Source organism: Corvus hawaiiensis, chromosome 7, assembly GCF_020740725.1.
Source record: "Corvus hawaiiensis isolate bCorHaw1 chromosome 7, bCorHaw1.pri.cur, whole genome shotgun sequence".
Taxonomy (NCBI): Eukaryota; Metazoa; Chordata; class Aves; order Passeriformes; family Corvidae; genus Corvus; species Corvus hawaiiensis.
In genome coordinates this window covers 8,795,400-8,813,494 of record NC_063219.1, presented here as the reverse complement: position 1 = coordinate 8,813,494, position 18,095 = coordinate 8,795,400, and the positions used below count along the sequence as shown (strand labels likewise).

General features: G+C 40.3%; 1 protein-coding gene across 2 annotated transcripts in view; it reads right to left on the bottom strand.

Moving 5' to 3' along the window:
• The window catches only part of COL3A1 (collagen type III alpha 1 chain), a 49,604-nt gene continuing 31,509 nt past the window's right edge, over window positions 1-18,095 (bottom strand). Inside the window, exons 19-51 of one of the 2 annotated variants that reach the window (XM_048309595.1) lie at window positions 17,716-17,769; window positions 17,475-17,582; window positions 16,242-16,295; window positions 16,020-16,118; window positions 14,856-14,909; window positions 14,410-14,508; window positions 14,203-14,256; window positions 14,022-14,075; window positions 13,450-13,503; window positions 13,037-13,090; window positions 12,781-12,825; window positions 12,592-12,690; window positions 12,397-12,504; window positions 11,842-11,895; window positions 10,819-10,872; window positions 10,673-10,726; window positions 10,018-10,071; window positions 9,696-9,803; window positions 9,474-9,527; window positions 8,907-8,960; window positions 8,120-8,281; window positions 7,887-7,994; window positions 6,982-7,089; window positions 6,531-6,584; window positions 6,238-6,345; window positions 5,553-5,606; window positions 5,335-5,442; window positions 4,157-4,210; window positions 3,821-3,928; window positions 2,911-3,190; window positions 2,233-2,420; window positions 1,830-2,072; window positions 1-1,164 (exon numbers count right to left, since the gene is read on the bottom strand). In XM_048309595.1, coding sequence (XP_048165552.1) covers window positions 1,018-1,164; window positions 1,830-2,072; window positions 2,233-2,420; window positions 2,911-3,190; window positions 3,821-3,928; window positions 4,157-4,210; window positions 5,335-5,442; window positions 5,553-5,606; window positions 6,238-6,345; window positions 6,531-6,584; window positions 6,982-7,089; window positions 7,887-7,994; window positions 8,120-8,281; window positions 8,907-8,960; window positions 9,474-9,527; window positions 9,696-9,803; window positions 10,018-10,071; window positions 10,673-10,726; window positions 10,819-10,872; window positions 11,842-11,895; window positions 12,397-12,504; window positions 12,592-12,690; window positions 12,781-12,825; window positions 13,037-13,090; window positions 13,450-13,503; window positions 14,022-14,075; window positions 14,203-14,256; window positions 14,410-14,508; window positions 14,856-14,909; window positions 16,020-16,118; window positions 16,242-16,295; window positions 17,475-17,582; window positions 17,716-17,769 — 3,090 coding nt within the window. In that variant the 3' untranslated portion in view covers window positions 1-1,017. The remainder of the gene's footprint in view (window positions 1,165-1,829; window positions 2,073-2,232; window positions 2,421-2,910; window positions 3,191-3,820; window positions 3,929-4,156; window positions 4,211-5,334; window positions 5,443-5,552; window positions 5,607-6,237; window positions 6,346-6,530; window positions 6,585-6,981; window positions 7,090-7,886; window positions 7,995-8,119; window positions 8,282-8,906; window positions 8,961-9,473; window positions 9,528-9,695; window positions 9,804-10,017; window positions 10,072-10,672; window positions 10,727-10,818; window positions 10,873-11,841; window positions 11,896-12,396; window positions 12,505-12,591; window positions 12,691-12,780; window positions 12,826-13,036; window positions 13,091-13,449; window positions 13,504-14,021; window positions 14,076-14,202; window positions 14,257-14,409; window positions 14,509-14,855; window positions 14,910-16,019; window positions 16,119-16,241; window positions 16,296-17,474; window positions 17,583-17,715; window positions 17,770-18,095) is intronic. The other variant, XM_048309596.1, reaches the window with a different exon arrangement.

Below are 18,095 nucleotides of genomic sequence, written 5' to 3'. Positions count from 1 at the left end.
TTTTATGAAACAACAAGAATTTTTATTAAGATATTTTATTATGTGTCTCTGTAAGGAATAGACCAACAACCATATAAAAGCTTAAAAAGATGGTTAACCTTCAACACTATAAATGTGTTAACGTGACAGAAGAAATTCACAATTTTGCATCTTTATTGACTTTTACAGGGTGAAGGGAAAAAATTCTCAACTATGACATGCCAATGACAGTCTTTGACAGGAGACATTTACACATGCTTTAAATCTTTTTGGTTTTTTGAGCAAGTCAACAACCCCGACTTGCAGAGTTAGAAGTGAAAAATACATTAGCACCATCATATTAGTCTTTTACACTTCCCTAATTTTAGTGGTCTTGACCAGCAATGACAGGAAAGTAGAGAAGCACCTTTGACAACAGAATACAATCCAACAATAAAATTATGGTGACTACTGACATTAAGGTATTAAACTCTTAAGATACACTGTACCTTTCACAGCTAATCGGTACAGAAATAGACAATTTTGTACCAAATGAATCCACGGAATTGACCACTGGGTCCAATGCATTTTGATTTGATTGATTTTTGTTTGACTCATCAGACACATCCCAGTTTCTGTCCGTGTTGAGGTAGTTGAAACAGGGAGGTCTTTCTAGCTTTATGGACTGCATCTTGGAAGAAAGGGTAAACTTTGGTACTGGGAGCAATCAGTGCTTTTTAAATTGGCTAACATTCAACTAATAGAACACAGTGTTGTTTTATTAAGTGTTGAAGTTTTATTATAGCACCACGGAGACATGTTTCGAAGATGGAATTTGGTAAAAAAAATAGAGCACAAAAAAAGCATTTTTACTGTATTTTGTGTAATAGCAAAAAAAAATGACCCTTGATATCAAATTGATTTTTCCCCCAGAAATTTTGTTAATAAATAACTGGGATACAGATGGGCATCTGTGCTAGCTGACAAGGCTGAAAAAAAGGAGCACGGTTGGAGTGTGAATCTGTTTGCTGGGGTTTCAGAAAAAGCGGGATCTTTGATTTATAAGAAGCAGACTGGGCCAATGTCCACACCAAATTCCTGATCAGGACCACCAATATCTAATGGTGCAATATCAACCACTGGCAACCTCATTGTCTTGCGCGTCCTGTATTCAAAAACGGTTTTACCCCATTCACCAGTGTGTTTCTGTGAAGTTAAACAGAAAAGAAACAAATGTTAGAGACATGAGCGCTGGGCTACGTGGATGTCATCCCACAGTTTATCAGATTTCCTATCTCTGTAATAACGAACCCTCTCAACCTGTTGAAAACTGGTTGCAGTCTCTGTGGACATGAGCCCAGGAGGGAGAAGTTGTGGACAGTATTAGTGTTTTCCATTTGTTACTGAAAAGGCTGCAGGTGCTGCCAGACCAGCATGCTCCTGGGTGTTCCTGCTCCTCTCCAGCACTTTCTGCTGCGCTGACAAGGCACAGGGAAGCAATGCTGGATCTTCAAAATGACTGTGTCCCTTGCCCTAACCACAGCCCATAGCTTCAACCAGCTAGCCTTGGTTTGGTATGACTAGTTTTAGCATTGGCATGGGATGGATCAAAACTTGGTGACTGTGACTTGCCTGACATTGACTCTAAAGCAAGGAGATACCTGCGAGGCACAGATTTAAATGGAAGTACACCTCACTTCCTATGGTTGCTACAGGAGTGGCACTTCTGTACAGAATCTAGGTTCCCCCTTCTAGCTGCAGCTGTATCTTTTCCTTACCCAGGCCATACAAAGCTCTTTCTTCCTTTATTGTGTCTAGTCCTCTAGATGGAATTATTTATTAACTACAGCACTAAATTCCTGTTTACTTACAGTACAGCCATCTTCTAGAACAGCATATGTGAATTTGCTGTTTCCTTCAGCCTTGATCTCACTTTCCATAGAGCTCATCAGTTTCAGAGCTTTTTTAACATTCCCACTGTCGTGGTCCATGTAGGCAATGCTGTTCTTGCAGTGGTAGGTGATGTTCTGGGAGGCACGGCTGGAGAGGATGCGCAGGAAGGCCAGCTGAACTTCGGAGACATCCTCTGGAAGCTCAGGATCTCCATAGCTGAACTGCAGAGTACCAACACAGGCAAGAGTGTTTGTTTAATCATGTCTAGGGACAGTCCACATCATGACTTTTTCACATACTAATTGTCTCATTCAATTTCAGAATTATTTTTTAGTGTGTTGTGATGTACAGTTTGGGCTGTTAAATGTGCTCATTTCTCACCTGGAAGCCTCCATCCATAGATTCTCCAAACCAAATGTGTTTCTTTCCACTGTTTGCACTGGTCCACCAGTTTTTCCTTGGCACAGTCCTGGGGTTAGCGCTGAGGCAGGTCTCACCAGTTTCCATATTGCAGTAGACTTTAATAGCATCCATCTTGCAGCCTTGGTTGGGATCAACCCAGTACTCTCCTAGAGGTAAGGAAAAATGTTAAGGGGCTTAATATATTTGGAGAAGAATCTAACTGCATGGTGGTAAAGCTTATTTCTATGCCAGATTTCTGAGCCAAATTAGGAAGCCTATTCATTTTGACAGAAGAGATGCCACAGGAAATAAGATGATATAGAAAGGTACTGAGTTCATGTGAATACTGTAAGGAGACTGCAATTTGGAATAAATATAGAACTTGTAATATTTTTTTTCCCCTAAAATTATTTAAACATGTTCACTTCTAAGGACACAAGGAGTACAGTTGAAGTCAAATGTATATTCTGTGTAAATGCATAGTTAATTATTGTTTAAAATTATTTTTACATTTATCATCTTTTTCATGACATTTGTTTGAAAAAAGTCAAATTTTTATGGAAGATATCTGCATTTAAATACTCAGGTTAGAAAAACTAAAAACCAAAACAATCCTCAAGACCTGCTACCATCAGTGAAAATAGAATCTAAACATACCGCTCTTGAGCTCGGGATGGCAGAATTTCAGGTCTCGGCAGTTACGAGCTGGATTCTTCTGGGACCCATCAGGACTAATGATGTTTTCAATCTGGTTGTTAATTGATTTCATTGAAGATATGATGTCACCCAGATTGATATCATTTTCTTTGGGATCATCTCGAAATTCATATTGTCCGTAGAGAACTGGACCTTTCTCACCTCCAATAACACCACCACCACCACAACATGGACCAGGAGGACCAGAAGGACCAGGAAGACCAGGCTGCCCTGGTGGACCCTAAAAAAATAGTGAACAGGTTAAAACTAAAAGTCTGTGTGGGCCCTAGTCTTAAAAAAATGAGAATTCTTACACAAATATTTAGTTTACTTATTCATTAATTAAACAGATGTTTAAACATCTGTTAGATTTTCCAGGCCTTTATTTTTTTAAAATTGTTTTTTTCCCCTAATTTTGTCAAGTTTGACTGTCTTTATGTCTGGCCTTTGACAAGGAACCCTTTCCACTGAAATCCAGAGAATGACCATTTCTTTGGAGAGCTTTGGAAAGCTTTTGGCTTTAGGAGGTGACTGTGATAGTGACACCTTTGCAGCCCTGGCCTCTCTAGAGCAGTCTAGGAAATGCATTCCACGGCTTCCCAGACCCAAAGGGAGTCTGTGTGAGGAGGAGATCCCAGTGTATGCAGAAAATTCAATGATCAGCCAAGACCAACACAACACCCAGGGCATCAATAATTACACTAAGCTACAAATGAGCTGCATGGTTTTGGATTTAGCCTTGGTAACGAGATACCTCCTGCCACAGATCTTGTATATGAAGTAGAGGATTTCTGAGGGAGATATTTAAAGAGTGGAGCATCCTATGTTTCATGAATATTCCCTAAAGATTTGCTTGTGTGAATTTACTTACGGCAGGGCCACTTTCGCCTCTGGTACCGCGGGGGCCTGGAGGACCAATTGGACCTGGGTAGCCACTGGTGCCATCCTTTCCAGGTGGCCCAGCTGGTCCTGGGGGACCCTAGAACAATGAAGAACACAAATAATATGGTCAAAATAGTTTATCAGATAAGTCAGAAATACATTTTGAGGTATTTCAAATACTTCTGTATGATTTATCTGGTTTTTTTTCTTTCTTCAGCTGCTGTCCATTAAGATGGCCAATTAAAATTTGTCTGTATCTATCTGAATATTAACTAAACAGTCTGAATTTTCCTTGCAGTTAGACTGAGTAAGGAGTTTTTCTTACCCTTGCACCTGAAGCTCCTGGACCTCCAATTGCGCCTTGTGGACCCAGGGGACCCTATGAAAAAAAGGAAAAGTCAGTCATACACCTCCTGGTAATATCTTGCAACTAGCTGGATGTGCCTTAAATAAAGACACTGAAAACGTCTTTAAGATTATACAAAAAATATCCTTATAGAAAGGCTATGTCAGATATGAGAGAATGGTGGCCATTCTTTAATCACAAAAAAATATTGAGTGCTCTCTATATGAAAACATATTAGAGATGTGTTATTCAAAATGTAAGAAAGCCAACTGACACCAATGAGCTTTGGATGAACTCTTATAAGAATATGTAGCTATAGCCAAAATGCTGTAGTTTTAATAATATTACCAGTCATGTTATTTAAATAATTTGACAAACACTCATGATTTCAAATACATTTACAAATTTGCTGTCTGTGCACTGCAAAGCCATTTGTTTAAAAGTTATTGATCATCAAATGAGAATTTATCAATTTTTTTTCTCATGTTATATGTTAGACTCCAGGTTCTAATTTGTTGTTTAATAGGTTGGTACTGGTACCATCTTTGGTATGTTAATAGAATGAGCTTTGGTTTCTTGATCTCACTTGTATCATGCGGAGTATTGGTAAGTCTTTTTCAGTATAAATCCCTTCTTAAACTTTTACCAGTCGTAAATATCCATGGCATGCCAGTCTATTCTTGCCCTTCAATTCTTTTAGCTATGTTCAAATGGTAATGCACGTTTACAGTTCAGTAGTTTACAATTTCCTGCCCATTTTGCCCCAGTATTATTTTCTATAAAAGATACATGACAGAAGAGAGGTATTTGGACTCTGAGTAGCTTTAGTTGTCTGTTTAGGACAGATTTCTAATAGGTGTAGACATTTCAACCCCTACTATCTTTCCTAATTGAATCAGGAATAGCCTGTATAAATGAATATATAAGAAGTTTTTATTGAAATGGTTATAGTAAACCCATCTTTACTTCCTAGCAGCTTCTTCCAGTTCTTTAATAATGCTTATGTGAGACTGATTCAGGGAATTTGAATTTTGAAGCACTTGACAATCAAATTTATATAGATTCACATCAAATTAGCTAAGGTTAATTAGGTACCTGGGGCCTAAACACAGAAACAAAGATCAGCTGTAATTCCCAATCCAATGCAAAATACTCACAGGAGGACCAGGGAGACCGGGGGTACCAGGAAACCCTCTGTGACCCTTTATGCCATTGCTGCCTCGTTCGCCAGGTTCACCTTTATCACCACGAGGACCTTGAGGACCCTGTAAGAGTAGATTTGCAATGAAAGGAAGATAGAAGGAGATAAGAGCAATGCCAATATAACAGGAAATTGGGAATGGACGACATCACAGATACTTTAAATATGACTTACAGCAGGACCACGAGCACCAGCAGGACCAGTAGAGCCAGGAGGGCCAGGTGGACCCTGTGACATGGTAAGAATGAGAAGGTATGGATCACTTGGAGCTGCTGAGCCCACCCCTTTATTTCCAGATAAGCTGTATGTTCACAGCTAGCAGGTGTTGGGAAACGGGGAAGCTCCACACACAATATAATCAGCAAGAATCCTGGCCAGGCCATTTCTGTACCAATGCCAGCCTTTCTCAGCTGCCCGTAGGCACTGATCTGTACAGAGGCACTACAGCTCTTCTTCCCTCTGTGAGGGGCTCACTGCTCAAGATGTGCTGGTGGCAGCACTCATGAGAAATAACTTGAGGGCTTCCAAAGTTACTCCCTTAGTTTAAATAACTAACACATTTCTTGTGCTGCATGAGCACCAGATGGGATGGAAATTAGGATAGGGCCTGGTGGGATGATGTACGTTTTGGCATCCTACAGAGCATGTGAATTCTGAGCTTAATACCTATACAGTTGTCAGAATGTAAACCGAGATGTCTTTCCCCTGGATATTTTTATAGAAGAGGTCCTTGACGTCAAGAAATGCTGACAGTAACAAATTTATGACTCTTCAAAACTTCTTCTCTATTACTGCGTGAAATGGGCTTTGCATAGGAAGGGTATGCAAGTAAGCAGCAACCTATTTGCTTAGGTCTTACCTGAAATCCTCTTTCACCGGCTTTTCCAGGTGCACCAGCATTACCTGCAGGTCCAGGGTGGCCAGGGGGTCCTGGAGGGCCAGGAGAGCCACTTTCACCACGGTCACCCTGCAGATAGTAACAGATGACAGGATAATAAATGTCATGTTTTGTAGAACTCAATACAAGGAGTATATTCAGTGGAGCACAGGAGGTTTAAGGAACAAATTTACATAGCACAGAACCACATATATTGCCACGTAAAGTTCATGTGTCATTTATTTGGTAGTTTAAGGATATTGGTGATTTCTTACTTTGCCTCCTGGGGATCCATCACGTCCAGGCAAGCCATCGGAGCCTGGGTTACCCTGCAAAACAGTGGTACAGTTTGTTCATAAACTGAATGAGCAGTAGACAGCTTGTTTCCCATTAAGCTTAAACAATGCTCATCAAAGAAAGGGTTTTCAAGACGGAAGAGTTCCTGGAGGCAGAGTGGCTCCTAAAAGACCTGTAACACCTGCATTATTTTGTGGGCATACAGACAGTGCAATGTCCTGTTCACTTCCAAGTGGGACAGATTAGGTCCCTGGGCAGTGAAGGGGATGGCAGGGACAGGAGGCTAGACCTCCTTACAGGAGGGCACAATGTGCCCAGGCCCCTGTGCATCAGGCTCTTGAGGGAGGCTTTGTGAATCGTAAAGCGTATTTTCTCCCAGAGTCTCCCGTTTGTAACTCACAAGCTAGCAGGGAAATCCCACCCACTCACATCTCTGCCAGGCTCTCCAGGTAAGCCTCTTTGTCCAACAGGACCTTGGGGACCAGGAGCACCGCGTTCTCCTGGGATGCCGTTGGTGCCTGGTTTACCATCTTCACCCTGAACAAAAAGGGAAAGGATTCCATTGCAGATAATGCTCTTAGGAAATAGCAGTGTATTTTGCATCTTATTAACTATGCAGAGATTTTGAAGGAGACCTAAGGAAGCGATGGGCCAATGTGGCTTTGCTGGTTGTGAACACACAAGAGATAAAAACTTGGCCAAACTGGTTTCTTTTCATTTCTGGTAATAGTCATGCAAGGCCATTGAATGTTCCTCATTGATTGTCAGCTAAGAAATTATAAATGGGTATATCTCTTCTCATGTGCCCAAAAATAATGGCCAAAGCAGTTAACCAAAAAATGCTGGTCTGTATTGGTGATAAAATACAAATCAAGCCATACCTCAACTTTTCTGAAGGGAGGTGAAAGTATTTTTCTGTTTGGGTAATAATATTTAAGCAAAAAACATCTGGAGAATTAAGCAAAGGTAAACAGCTAGTGCTAGGTGAGACTATGACTTGGATCTTATACCCAGGAGAGGTTACAGCCTCCTCGTCATGACCCTCCAAAGTGTGTGCAGTAGGTAATATCCTAGATATATAATCTGAAAGACAATCCCACAGCAGCTGAATACCGGATATTTTAAAGCCTCATTTTATCAATGTAAACATAAATAACTGTAAATTCTCTCATCTCTGGACTAAAAAGCGTTAAACCCTCCAGACCCCCAACACATTTACTACTTTTTGTGTCTCTAAGCTGGTTTTAGCACTTTTTGTGTCTCTAGGCTGTTTTTAGCAGCTGGGTTAGGGTTGTGTTAGGGTTGAGGCTGTAGCTGCAGTGAAGGGCACTCACCCTGGCCCCTGCCATCCCAGGTGGGCCACTGGGGCCGCGCAGACCTGGCAGACCCGTGTTCCCCCGGCCGCCAACAATGCCTTGAGGACCTGGCTCACCTGGTGCCCCCTGTTTGAGAAAAGGACACATCAGTCAGTGGGAGCATCTTTAACATTCCATAGGTGGCTGCTTGTTCTGGACAGACATAACCCCTGTCTCCTGGTGGAACAGTCCCTGGCTGAAGGGGCACTTACCCTTTCTCCTCGTGCGCCTGGGGACCCTTTTTCTCCTGGTGCGCCGGGCTCACCTCTGATTCCAGCAGGTCCTGGGCCTCCAGGAGCACCAGAACTACCAGGGGGTCCGGGAGGCCCATCCTTGCCTGCAGGTCCTGCATTACCAGGGGGACCTGGACTACCCTGAAAAGAGTTTTAAAGAGGAAAGCGTGAGCTGCACACATGTACTGGCATTGGTCTCATGAAAGGCATCCAGGCTTGAGTCATTGCCTGGAGGCAGATTTAGGGTCCCGCCCCTGAGCACCCAAATCTGATCTGGTGTTGTAAGAGAATCCTTGCATGTATCACTTTCACAACTGGTATTTTTTATCCTTATTGTCTGGACATAGACCTGCACATTTTGGATGCCCAGTGCCTGTAATGCATACAACACAGGGTACATATTCCTAACTCATGGCTGTACCACAAAAATTGGAAATAGTAGCAGGCCCTTCTGCTCTCTTGAATCACTCCTGCCATATGCCTTTAATAGGGTGTCTTAGACATGTGCAGAATGAAATGTCTTTCATTACAATCTTAGCTGAGCCAATGCATAGTAAGAATTGCATTGACTTTAATGGTACCTTAATTAAAATCCTACTTTCTATTCCATAGAGTAAGGAGGGTTAAACTCATTTTTGTCATTTTTTGTCCTGAAGTACAAGCATCATATTCAGAATTTTTTTCATAATATATTTTAATGTATTAATATATGTCTAAATGTATCCACAAAGTAAGAATAAAAGAAAAGGGGGATAAACCAACTTACATTGTTACCAGGGGGACCAGGTAGACCGCGGGCACCAGGGAAACCAGCAGCACCCTAGAGATCAAAGAGATCAATAGTTTAATTGTCATTTTCTGAAGACTGGAAACACATGAACAAATTTATTTTTACACACTGCTGGGTTTAAATTATAGTCATGTTTTGTTTGAAACCTGAATTAAATGTCCTGCAACTGAACAAAAAAGTCACTTTTTTTTTTTTCTAGGAGAGTTCACATATTCTCCTCAAACTTGAGCTAATGGACAAACTTGAGCTAATGGACAAGCTTGAGCTAATGGCAAAGATGGCAACTAAATATAATAACTGTTGAGATAAGCCATTTTAGAGCTTTGGGTCATCATACCAAAAGCTATTTTGGCACCTTACTTATATTAAAATCAATGTAATCCAGATTACTAAACACTTCCACTTTAATTACTCCTTCTAGAATACTTTAATTATTCTTGAACTACCAATACTAAACTCATTGAAGTTCTTATTTTTCATTTACATCACCTTCAGTGTAATAAATAGAGCATTTAGCAGTGACTAAATTGAAGAGATACTCACAGGGCCGCCAGGAGATCCACGGTCTCCTTTTATTCCTTGGGGACCAGGTGGACCCTACATGGAAGGAAGTAGATAAAGCACATGATTTGATAAAGATTAAAATTATAGGAGCTGTCAATAAGTTTCAGGCAGTTCATCTCCTTGCACTTGGGCCCAGCACCCTGAGGCTGAGGGAAGCCTGAAGGAGCCTCTCTGTAGCAACAAGGAACAGCAAACACTTACTGGGGCTCCAGGGCCGCCTTGTGGGCCTGCTGCTCCGGGGGGTCCAGCCTCTCCTCTTAGACCAGGGGGGCCTCTTTCTCCTTTCCCACCAGGTTCCCCATTTTGGCCCTGCAGAAAAATTATATTGTTATATTACCACTTAAAAAGGTAGATGATATAGGGATGAGAAATGCTATCCAGGTAGTCTTCTGAAGGGAATTTAAATACTAAATTAAATGTGAATGCAGTTGAACTCTATTGGCCTACCAGTGCAGAAGGGGAAGGACAAAGCCATGTTGCCCTACTTGTGCCTGAGTACAGAAAGAATAGTATAGACACTTACTGGGGCTCCAGGGAAGCCAGCAGGCCCAGGAAGACCTTGTTCTCCTCGTTCACCCTGTGGAAAACCACATGTCAGCAATGGAAGATATTAGAAAGATAAACTTCGCTTTAAAAGTTAGAGAATACTCCTATTGATGCTGCTGAAGTTTCTTTGTCTTACCAGCTTTTGGAGGAAAAAACCTCAAACCTCTGATCCGGAACAGCTGTTGCTCGTAAGTGCTAAACACAACTGTTCAGGAATTATCTGATAATTACCTAAAATGTGATAAACTTAACTCAGCTACACCTATATAAACCCTGAGCACAATCCATGGTGTTCCCTAGATCCAACTGAGATCCCAATGTGTTCAATATAAAAAAAATAAGTACAAGAAAGAGTACTTTTAAAAGTTAACTTTAAATTAAGATGGACGTGACTATTGCTCACACTCTTGCCCTGCCCTGTCACCGCAGCCCTCGGACCCCTTTGCAGAGCTAAAAGCCCTGATTTTCTGAAGACTAGTACTTATAAATCCCAAAAGTCAACAGGAGCTGAATGTGCTTAGTTTATTTACAACCCAAGCCACGTTTTCCTGACAGGGTTGGTGCAGCACTGATGTCTATAGGCAAGAGGAGCCATGGTAAAGTTATACAGGCAGAAAAATTCTGTCACTTACAGGACCTCCACGGGAACCCATTGGACCAGGGGCACCTGCTGGGCCAGTCTCCCCCTGCAAGGAACAAGGATGGTCACTGGGTGTTTGTCTGCTTCCCATGCCCTGGGACTTCTTACAGTACAAACACCATTATGAGGAATCTTTACCTTATCTCCAGGTGGGCCGGCAGGACCAGGAGGACCGATGGGACCTACATTGCCCTAAACAATTGGAAAATTAGAAAATGGTATATTTTGCATCAAAATATGGCAATGTTAACTCCTCTGTTTTGATCAATAGTGTTCATGTTTCAGTGTAAACAGATTGCCAAAGATATTTAAATGAAGCAAGTCTACTGTGCCAAAGTGCATTTGCACACCATGTTTTGGAGTGATGTTCTGAAATCAAACCATTTTGCAGTGTGAGAGATCTCCAACCGAGTGATTCTTTTTTTTCTCCCACCATCCAAACCTGATCAAAAACCACCTGAAGTTAACAGGTCTCTTTCAATGGAATACAGTAAAAGTGACCTGTTGCCCAAATTTTCAGATAGTCAGGAGATGCTGAATATATGCTGAAGAAATGTGAATCAATTATCTATCTCCCTGACTTATTTCTTTCTTGGAAATTTAATGTGTACCTTATGGTCTGAAATAAATTTTTTTGTACTTCCTCCAACTCAGCCAAGCTGCATTTTTCTATTTGTCATCCCTCATTACTTTGATGTATATACTGCCTGCAGGTACTGATTTGATAGATGTACGTATTTCAAGTGTCTATTTTATGTGCATTTGCTATATGGATGTGTAAATATATCATATGTAGTAACCTGTAGGAGTATGCTGTATGAGAATATTTACTATCAATGTCTTTTTGTGATTCATTATAACGTTAGTCGGGTAGATTTTCTCTACTTCCATATGATTGCTTTCCCTCTAAAACATTGCCCCAATCAACTGCAATCTTTCTGCCAAAAAATCCATTATGTTTACCCAAGGAGAAGTAATCACAAAAACTAGTATTAGGTCTAATTTAGTTTACAAACCCCATTTTGCACTGCTGGAATGAAACACTATGAGATTACAACTTTATGTGTCCTAGATAGTATTTTTCCACTGTGAAGTTACTCATGTTCTAAGTGCAGGCTGTGTAAAGCTAATGGATAAACTGTTGGATGTTTAAATACTCACTCTCTCTCCTCTTGCACCAGGAAGGCCATCAGCACCTTTGCCACCAGGTTCTCCCTAGGAAGTTTAAGACATAAAAAGCATGAGCAAAAAGGAAGTATGAGATTAGCCTAAATGGGGGGAAGGACCTCATACTGAGGGTCTCTGAATAACCAGATTTCCTTATTGAAACTGGGGATGATATTCTGCCCAGTATTCAGCATCAGGTACTACATACTTTGATCAGAAAAACCCCCAAATTGATTCAAAATGAATCCCAGGCCACATTGTCTGCCCATTGTATGAACTATTCTCATCGTTCATTAGATTCATTAGAACTGTTTTGATGTACCCATCCCCCAAGAGATCCAGTGCAGCAAGGTATCTAGCATGTATCAAACTGAGGGAAAAATCCCATATTTTTCAACATCTAGGACCCACATCCCATTGCTAACTCAACGGTACTGCTACAAAATCTGCACCTCTGAAATCAGACCAGAGTGAAGACGTGGACAAGCCCAGTGCCTTGTGGGAAGCTAACATTAAATGAGTATAAAATCAAAAGTGTGTATGTGTTACCCTCTCCCCTTTTGGTCCAGGGCTTCCAGAAGCTCCTCTTTCTCCTGGCATTCCCTGTAAGCCAGGCAGTCCTGTGCCTCCAGGGGGACCAGGTGGGCCAGGAGGACCCTAAGGAGTGACAAAAATAATTACAAAAACCAAAATTAACCCAAATGGAATGCAGAATAGCAGAAAAGGAAGAAAGTCTGTGGGTACCTTGGCACCTTCTGTGCCAGCAGGACCTGGTCCACCTCTTGTTCCTGGTGGTCCTGGAGGACCTTGTGCACCACGTTCTCCTGGGATACCATTTTCACCCTGTGATAAAATATGTGTTATTCTTTGTTTTCAAGCTCATACTTTGTTAATTCATTTATGTCATTACAAAAAAGTTGCTTTATTATTTACCTTAGGGCCAGGGAATCCGGGTCCTCCAATATCACCTTTTGGCCCCTAGTTATGAGAAAATAAATGTAAGTTATCCATGAACTTTACTCAGTAAATCTTCATTGTAGTTGGCATCCTGTTTCTCTCCCCTATTATTCCTAAAATCAGGCTTTACTGCTCTGAAGAGAGCTGAGAGCTGTCTGAATTTGAAAATATAATTTAGGAAGGACTTCTCATTAATTTTTTGTTACTTAAAAAAAAAGGAATTACTACTTACCGGTTCTCCAGGCTTTCCATTCTCTCCAGCTGGTCCTGGTCCACCAGGCAATCCCTGTATTAAGGAACAGTATTATCCATGTTACACAGATAAATTATGCATTTTGCATCTTCAGATTTTTGGTTTTGACACAAAGATGCGTGGCCAATTCCTTCCAATCCTTCAGAAAGAAGGAGATGCCAATTCGATGGCTGAGGGATTTAGGTGACACAATCTCAGCTAACCACCTGGTTTGCAATGATCTGTGATGCAGTAAATTCTCTCAAGTGGTTGGTCTGTTATATTCTATTATATTCAAAATATGATGACATGCACTCCAATGTAAATGTTCAGATGCCTTTATTGTTTTTTTTAATTTTGCATGTGGGTGTTAGTCTGTTAAAAAGAATCAGAAAACAATAAACACACAGCACCTGGAGGCCAGGTGGGCCTGCTGGTCCTGGTTCTCCTCTCTCCCCAGAAGCACCCTAGAATCAAACAAATGAGGAAAGAAAATCCATGAACTTGCCTGAAAACACTTCAACATATCAACACCTCCACACCACCCCTAATCTATGCCTCCTTATCATGACCTGATGACAACATTGCACAGTCTCAAAACCTAATCTATTTTGGTGTTCTGGTATTAGCTCTTTTCACTCCAACTCTTAGATGTGATTCAGCAGACACATTTTAACTTGATAGGAAATTGAAATGACATAAACATTAAAGGGAGCAACAATACACCTCTCTCTGAAAAGACTGAGAGCTCTAAATTGACTTTTCATTTCAATCTACACCAGGTATACCTGAATCAAGTTTCTCCCACCAAAGTTTCGAGTATTCATTCATTAAAATAATGGCAAAGAAGAGCTCTTTTATTTTTCTTCATAAAAGGAGATTTCTTCACATCATTAAAAATATTTTCCTTCCCTTAAATTCTCAGTGTCTATCTGTAGATGTCAGACCCCCTAATCATTGCCTCGGATTGGCCCACCACACTTACAGTAGGTCCTGGAGGACCTGGAAGGCCAACATCACCATTCTTCCCAGCAGGACCCTATTGAAAGACAAAATAAGGCTATGGTTACAGAGTGATACCATTTTTGTAAGACTCATCAAGTTATTATTAATATTGTGCATTAATTAATATTAATATAATTAAACAAAATATTAGCAAAACTTACAGGTGTTCCAGGTGGTCCACCGGGGCCTCTTTCTCCATTCTTGCCTGGTGCACCCTTACAATAAAGAAAGATTACATTTGAAATACTTGTTTCTGGTCAGTGGACAACAGTCTAAAGCAGCAGTGTGAGATAGCCCCGTTGTGGAGCAATTCAGTTTAACATTTGACTCATCAAGGATCAGCACAGAAAAGGAGAAATCCCACTCACCTCATTGCCCTTAGGACCAGGGAAACCCATCACACCTGGCTGGCCACGTGGGCCTGCAGGGCCAGGGGGGCCAGAGCGTCCAGATTCACCCTGATTACCCTGGGATAAGTGAATAAGAACGGGAGATATGGCATCTGTGAGGTGAAATAAAGCAATACCCATGGCTCATTAAACAGTGAGTGAGGGTGAGACGCTGTTCAAAACTCATTATGTGTTTTGTATTGCAACTCTTGTCCCAGAGACTGTATTTACACAGTATGAAATGACAGGGTTTGCAGGCTGCTCTTACAATGATACAGCATAAAAAGTGCTCAGGTAGTTAAAGCAAACAGAGAGGAGACGATTAATCTGGCTGTGATAACAACCTGTCATGTGGATACTGTGGGATGAGGGTAGGGTTGGGTCAGTAGGAGGACTAGGATAAAATATTTGCACAATATACATACAGGAGGGCCAGGTTTCCCATCACTGCCTGGGCTTCCTGGAATTCCGGGCAAGCCCTGCAATTGAAGAAAAAAAAGAGTGTTATACTTCAGCTTAAAAAGTATATTATTAAATTTTAATTCATAAATATAAATATATATATCTATAAAAACTACTTGCTTGATTTCATCCTCTTTAAAAAAGATTAAAAGTCTTCCCATTTCCCTCATCCCATGAAGGGAGAAGATTGGAGAAAGCAAACAAATTCTGTTATTATGGGTTTATTGCTTTTTCTGAGAGTTGTATATAAACAAGACACCAGACATTAATCAACTAGCACAAAAATTTTGTTCTTTCATTATGTGGGAAGAAAACTAATTTTAGATGGAAAAAACAAGGAATGAAACAATTCTATGTACCTCTACCTGAAAGCAACACAATGTGTAGCACTTTTTCCTTAACTTGTTTAAATTTCTAAACATTATTTTTGTTGTATTTTAAATAATTCATTTTCATTGCCAATAAAATCTTGTTTAGTTCTCAGAAGCCTGCAGTTGGGCTTTTGAATGTCAATATATTTGTTGTTAGGAGTCGCTAATTCCTAGTACAGCTCTCAGAATGTTGTTCCATGTACACTTAGGCATTGTTACATTCTGTCAGTATTACACAATAGGCCAACCCTGAAATCTTACTGATATGTACTGTAAAAAACTGACCAACAGCTTATTTGCTTTAATTGCAAATAAGCAAAAAATATAATACTTAAGTCTATTGAAATACTTAAATTATTGTCTAATTTAATTATTTAAACATTTAAGACTATTTCCATAATAATTGAAATACAAATATATTTAAATAGAACCTCTAAATACCTAATGTTAGAATTTGCTGAAATGTGGAGAGCTAATGCAGAAAATCATCCAATGCTAATTCATGTTAAAAGCATTTCTCATGGCAGGGCCAGGCGTGCTCTTGGAGCCTCTCCAAAGCCTCCCCAGTTTGTTGTGGCAGTGTCCTGGGAAGGCCCTGTGTCTCTGCACAGTGACCTGTCCCACCATGAATGGATGCTACTACTACCTAAAGGAACTCATAGAAAGGACTTCCAGCTGGACTCCTCTATCATATCAGCTCAGATGAGTCATCTCTAACAGAGTTTATCTCATTTTCTTGGAGATAGCCTGTCTTACTCTCATTCCAGGAAGACCTGGGCCTCCGTCTTGTCCACGCTCTCCTGCGGGTCCGCTGGGGCCAGGGGGACCTGGGCTGCCACGCTCACCTGCAGGACCCTGGAAAGAGATGTGGAGATTCACAGCAAGGGAATCAGCACCACATTGAATCTCAAACTGTGCACCCAAATTCACATAGATTCTCCAAAAGTTTGGAGGACTTTTTTGGAGGAAGATTTATACCTTTTCACCTGGAAGTCCATTGCTACCGGGTAAGCCACGGAAACCAGGGGAGCCCTGCCAGATAAAAGAACAAACTATGGATGGTAGGCAATGTAACACAGGTAATGGCAACTGGGTTTTTCTTCTCAACAATTTACCACTAGACATATCAGTGTGAAAATTAATGGGAAAAAAAAGATGGAAGTGGTATTTCACTGTAGTAAGAAGGACTACAGAATATTTTCTCTGTGGTTATAATGCCCCTGCTGAAATTATAGCCTGTCTTCCTTTAATTTTAACTGGTCCTGAATCATTATTTATGAGTTTTCTAAAGTAATATAAAAACATAAAACATCACATTCAGTATTAAATAATTATTTTCCTCCAATTCAATACTGAGAAGAGCTCTATTGTATTATTTTAATACTTCTATTTACTACTATCTTAAATGGTTACAAGAAATTTGAATGATAAATTTCATTTTGCAACCCCATTTACATATTTAGTATGATTAATCAGTTCATTCTGCATCTTTGGTTTTCTCATAGCTTCAGCAAATACTGCAATCAATTATTAAGTTAGGACCTACAAATAGGTCAGCATAATTTCCTTTACTTCTGATGGGAGCATAAATGTAAAATTTGTAATGATGTTGCTATGTATTTTGTTGAATAAAACAATTAGTGAATTCCTCTGTGAGAATTATTAAATTTTTGGAAAATTATTTAACATACTAGCCAAAAAACCTGTATGTAGTATTGATATTGTAGCATAGAAGACATCCTGACAATATTGCTGTTATTGATATTTAAGATGCATTAACAATAGAGATGTTGACATAAAGACATATCTTGAATGGAGAAGTATTTGCATTAATTTCACTTTCCAGAGTGGATTATTTTTGATTACTGAGAAGTAAGTTTGAAATTTTTATTATTTATTCCCCATTGTAGTTCTCAGAGCTTATGATTGTTTTTCAGCAAGAAACTTTTGATAAAACTACCAGATACATAAGATCACTGCTTCTTCTATATAAACAAACTGAAAGAAATTAATTTATTTCCAACTGAGATAGATCCAAGAGCTGCAATTCAGAGGAGAAACTAGATAAGAATTCTTCCCAGTTTTGTAACCCAGTTTTACATCTGGAATTTGCTGAGAAGAGATATGGAGTGAAATTTCTCCTGCAAGTGTTTTGAACTTCAGAAATTGCTGTCTCTGTCTTAGCTCAAAAGGTCGTGTACCACAGCTCACCCTTTCTCCAGGGGTACCAGGTACTCCATTCTGCCCGGGTTCACCATTTGCACCTCTTTTTCCTTCCTCACCAGGAGGTCCAGGAGCGCCTGGGGTGCCATTTTCACCCTGGCAACAACAGAAACCAAGGCTATCAGTTAATTAGAGGTCTCCAAAAAGCCAAACAGGTTTGGTATGGGGAATGATTCAGGGTTCAGACTTCCTTGAAAGAAGTCTCTGGACACATTTTGAAATCACTTACACGCTCGCCTTTTGGGCCTGGCTCTCCTTTTGCGCCATCCTTACCAGGGTCTCCCTAAAAATGGAGAAAATCCCATTAAAATTATGGGTTGCAACTGGGTATCATTCTGGACCTACTAGATGTACTGAAATATTAGGGAGTAGACATGATATTCCAAATTATTGACTCCTTTTTATTATTTAACATTCTGCAAAGAAATTAGCGTGCACTGGCTGGACCTGGAAGTCATGGGACTCCTTAAAAATCCGGTAAAGGAAAGAAGTGATACAATCTTAAACACCATTGAGTAATATTTTATGTCTGTTCCTGAGCTATTTCAGACATCGTTGAGTCTTTTGTTTAAAGTCCCTGAATATTTTCTCTGACAAAGAGCTACACGT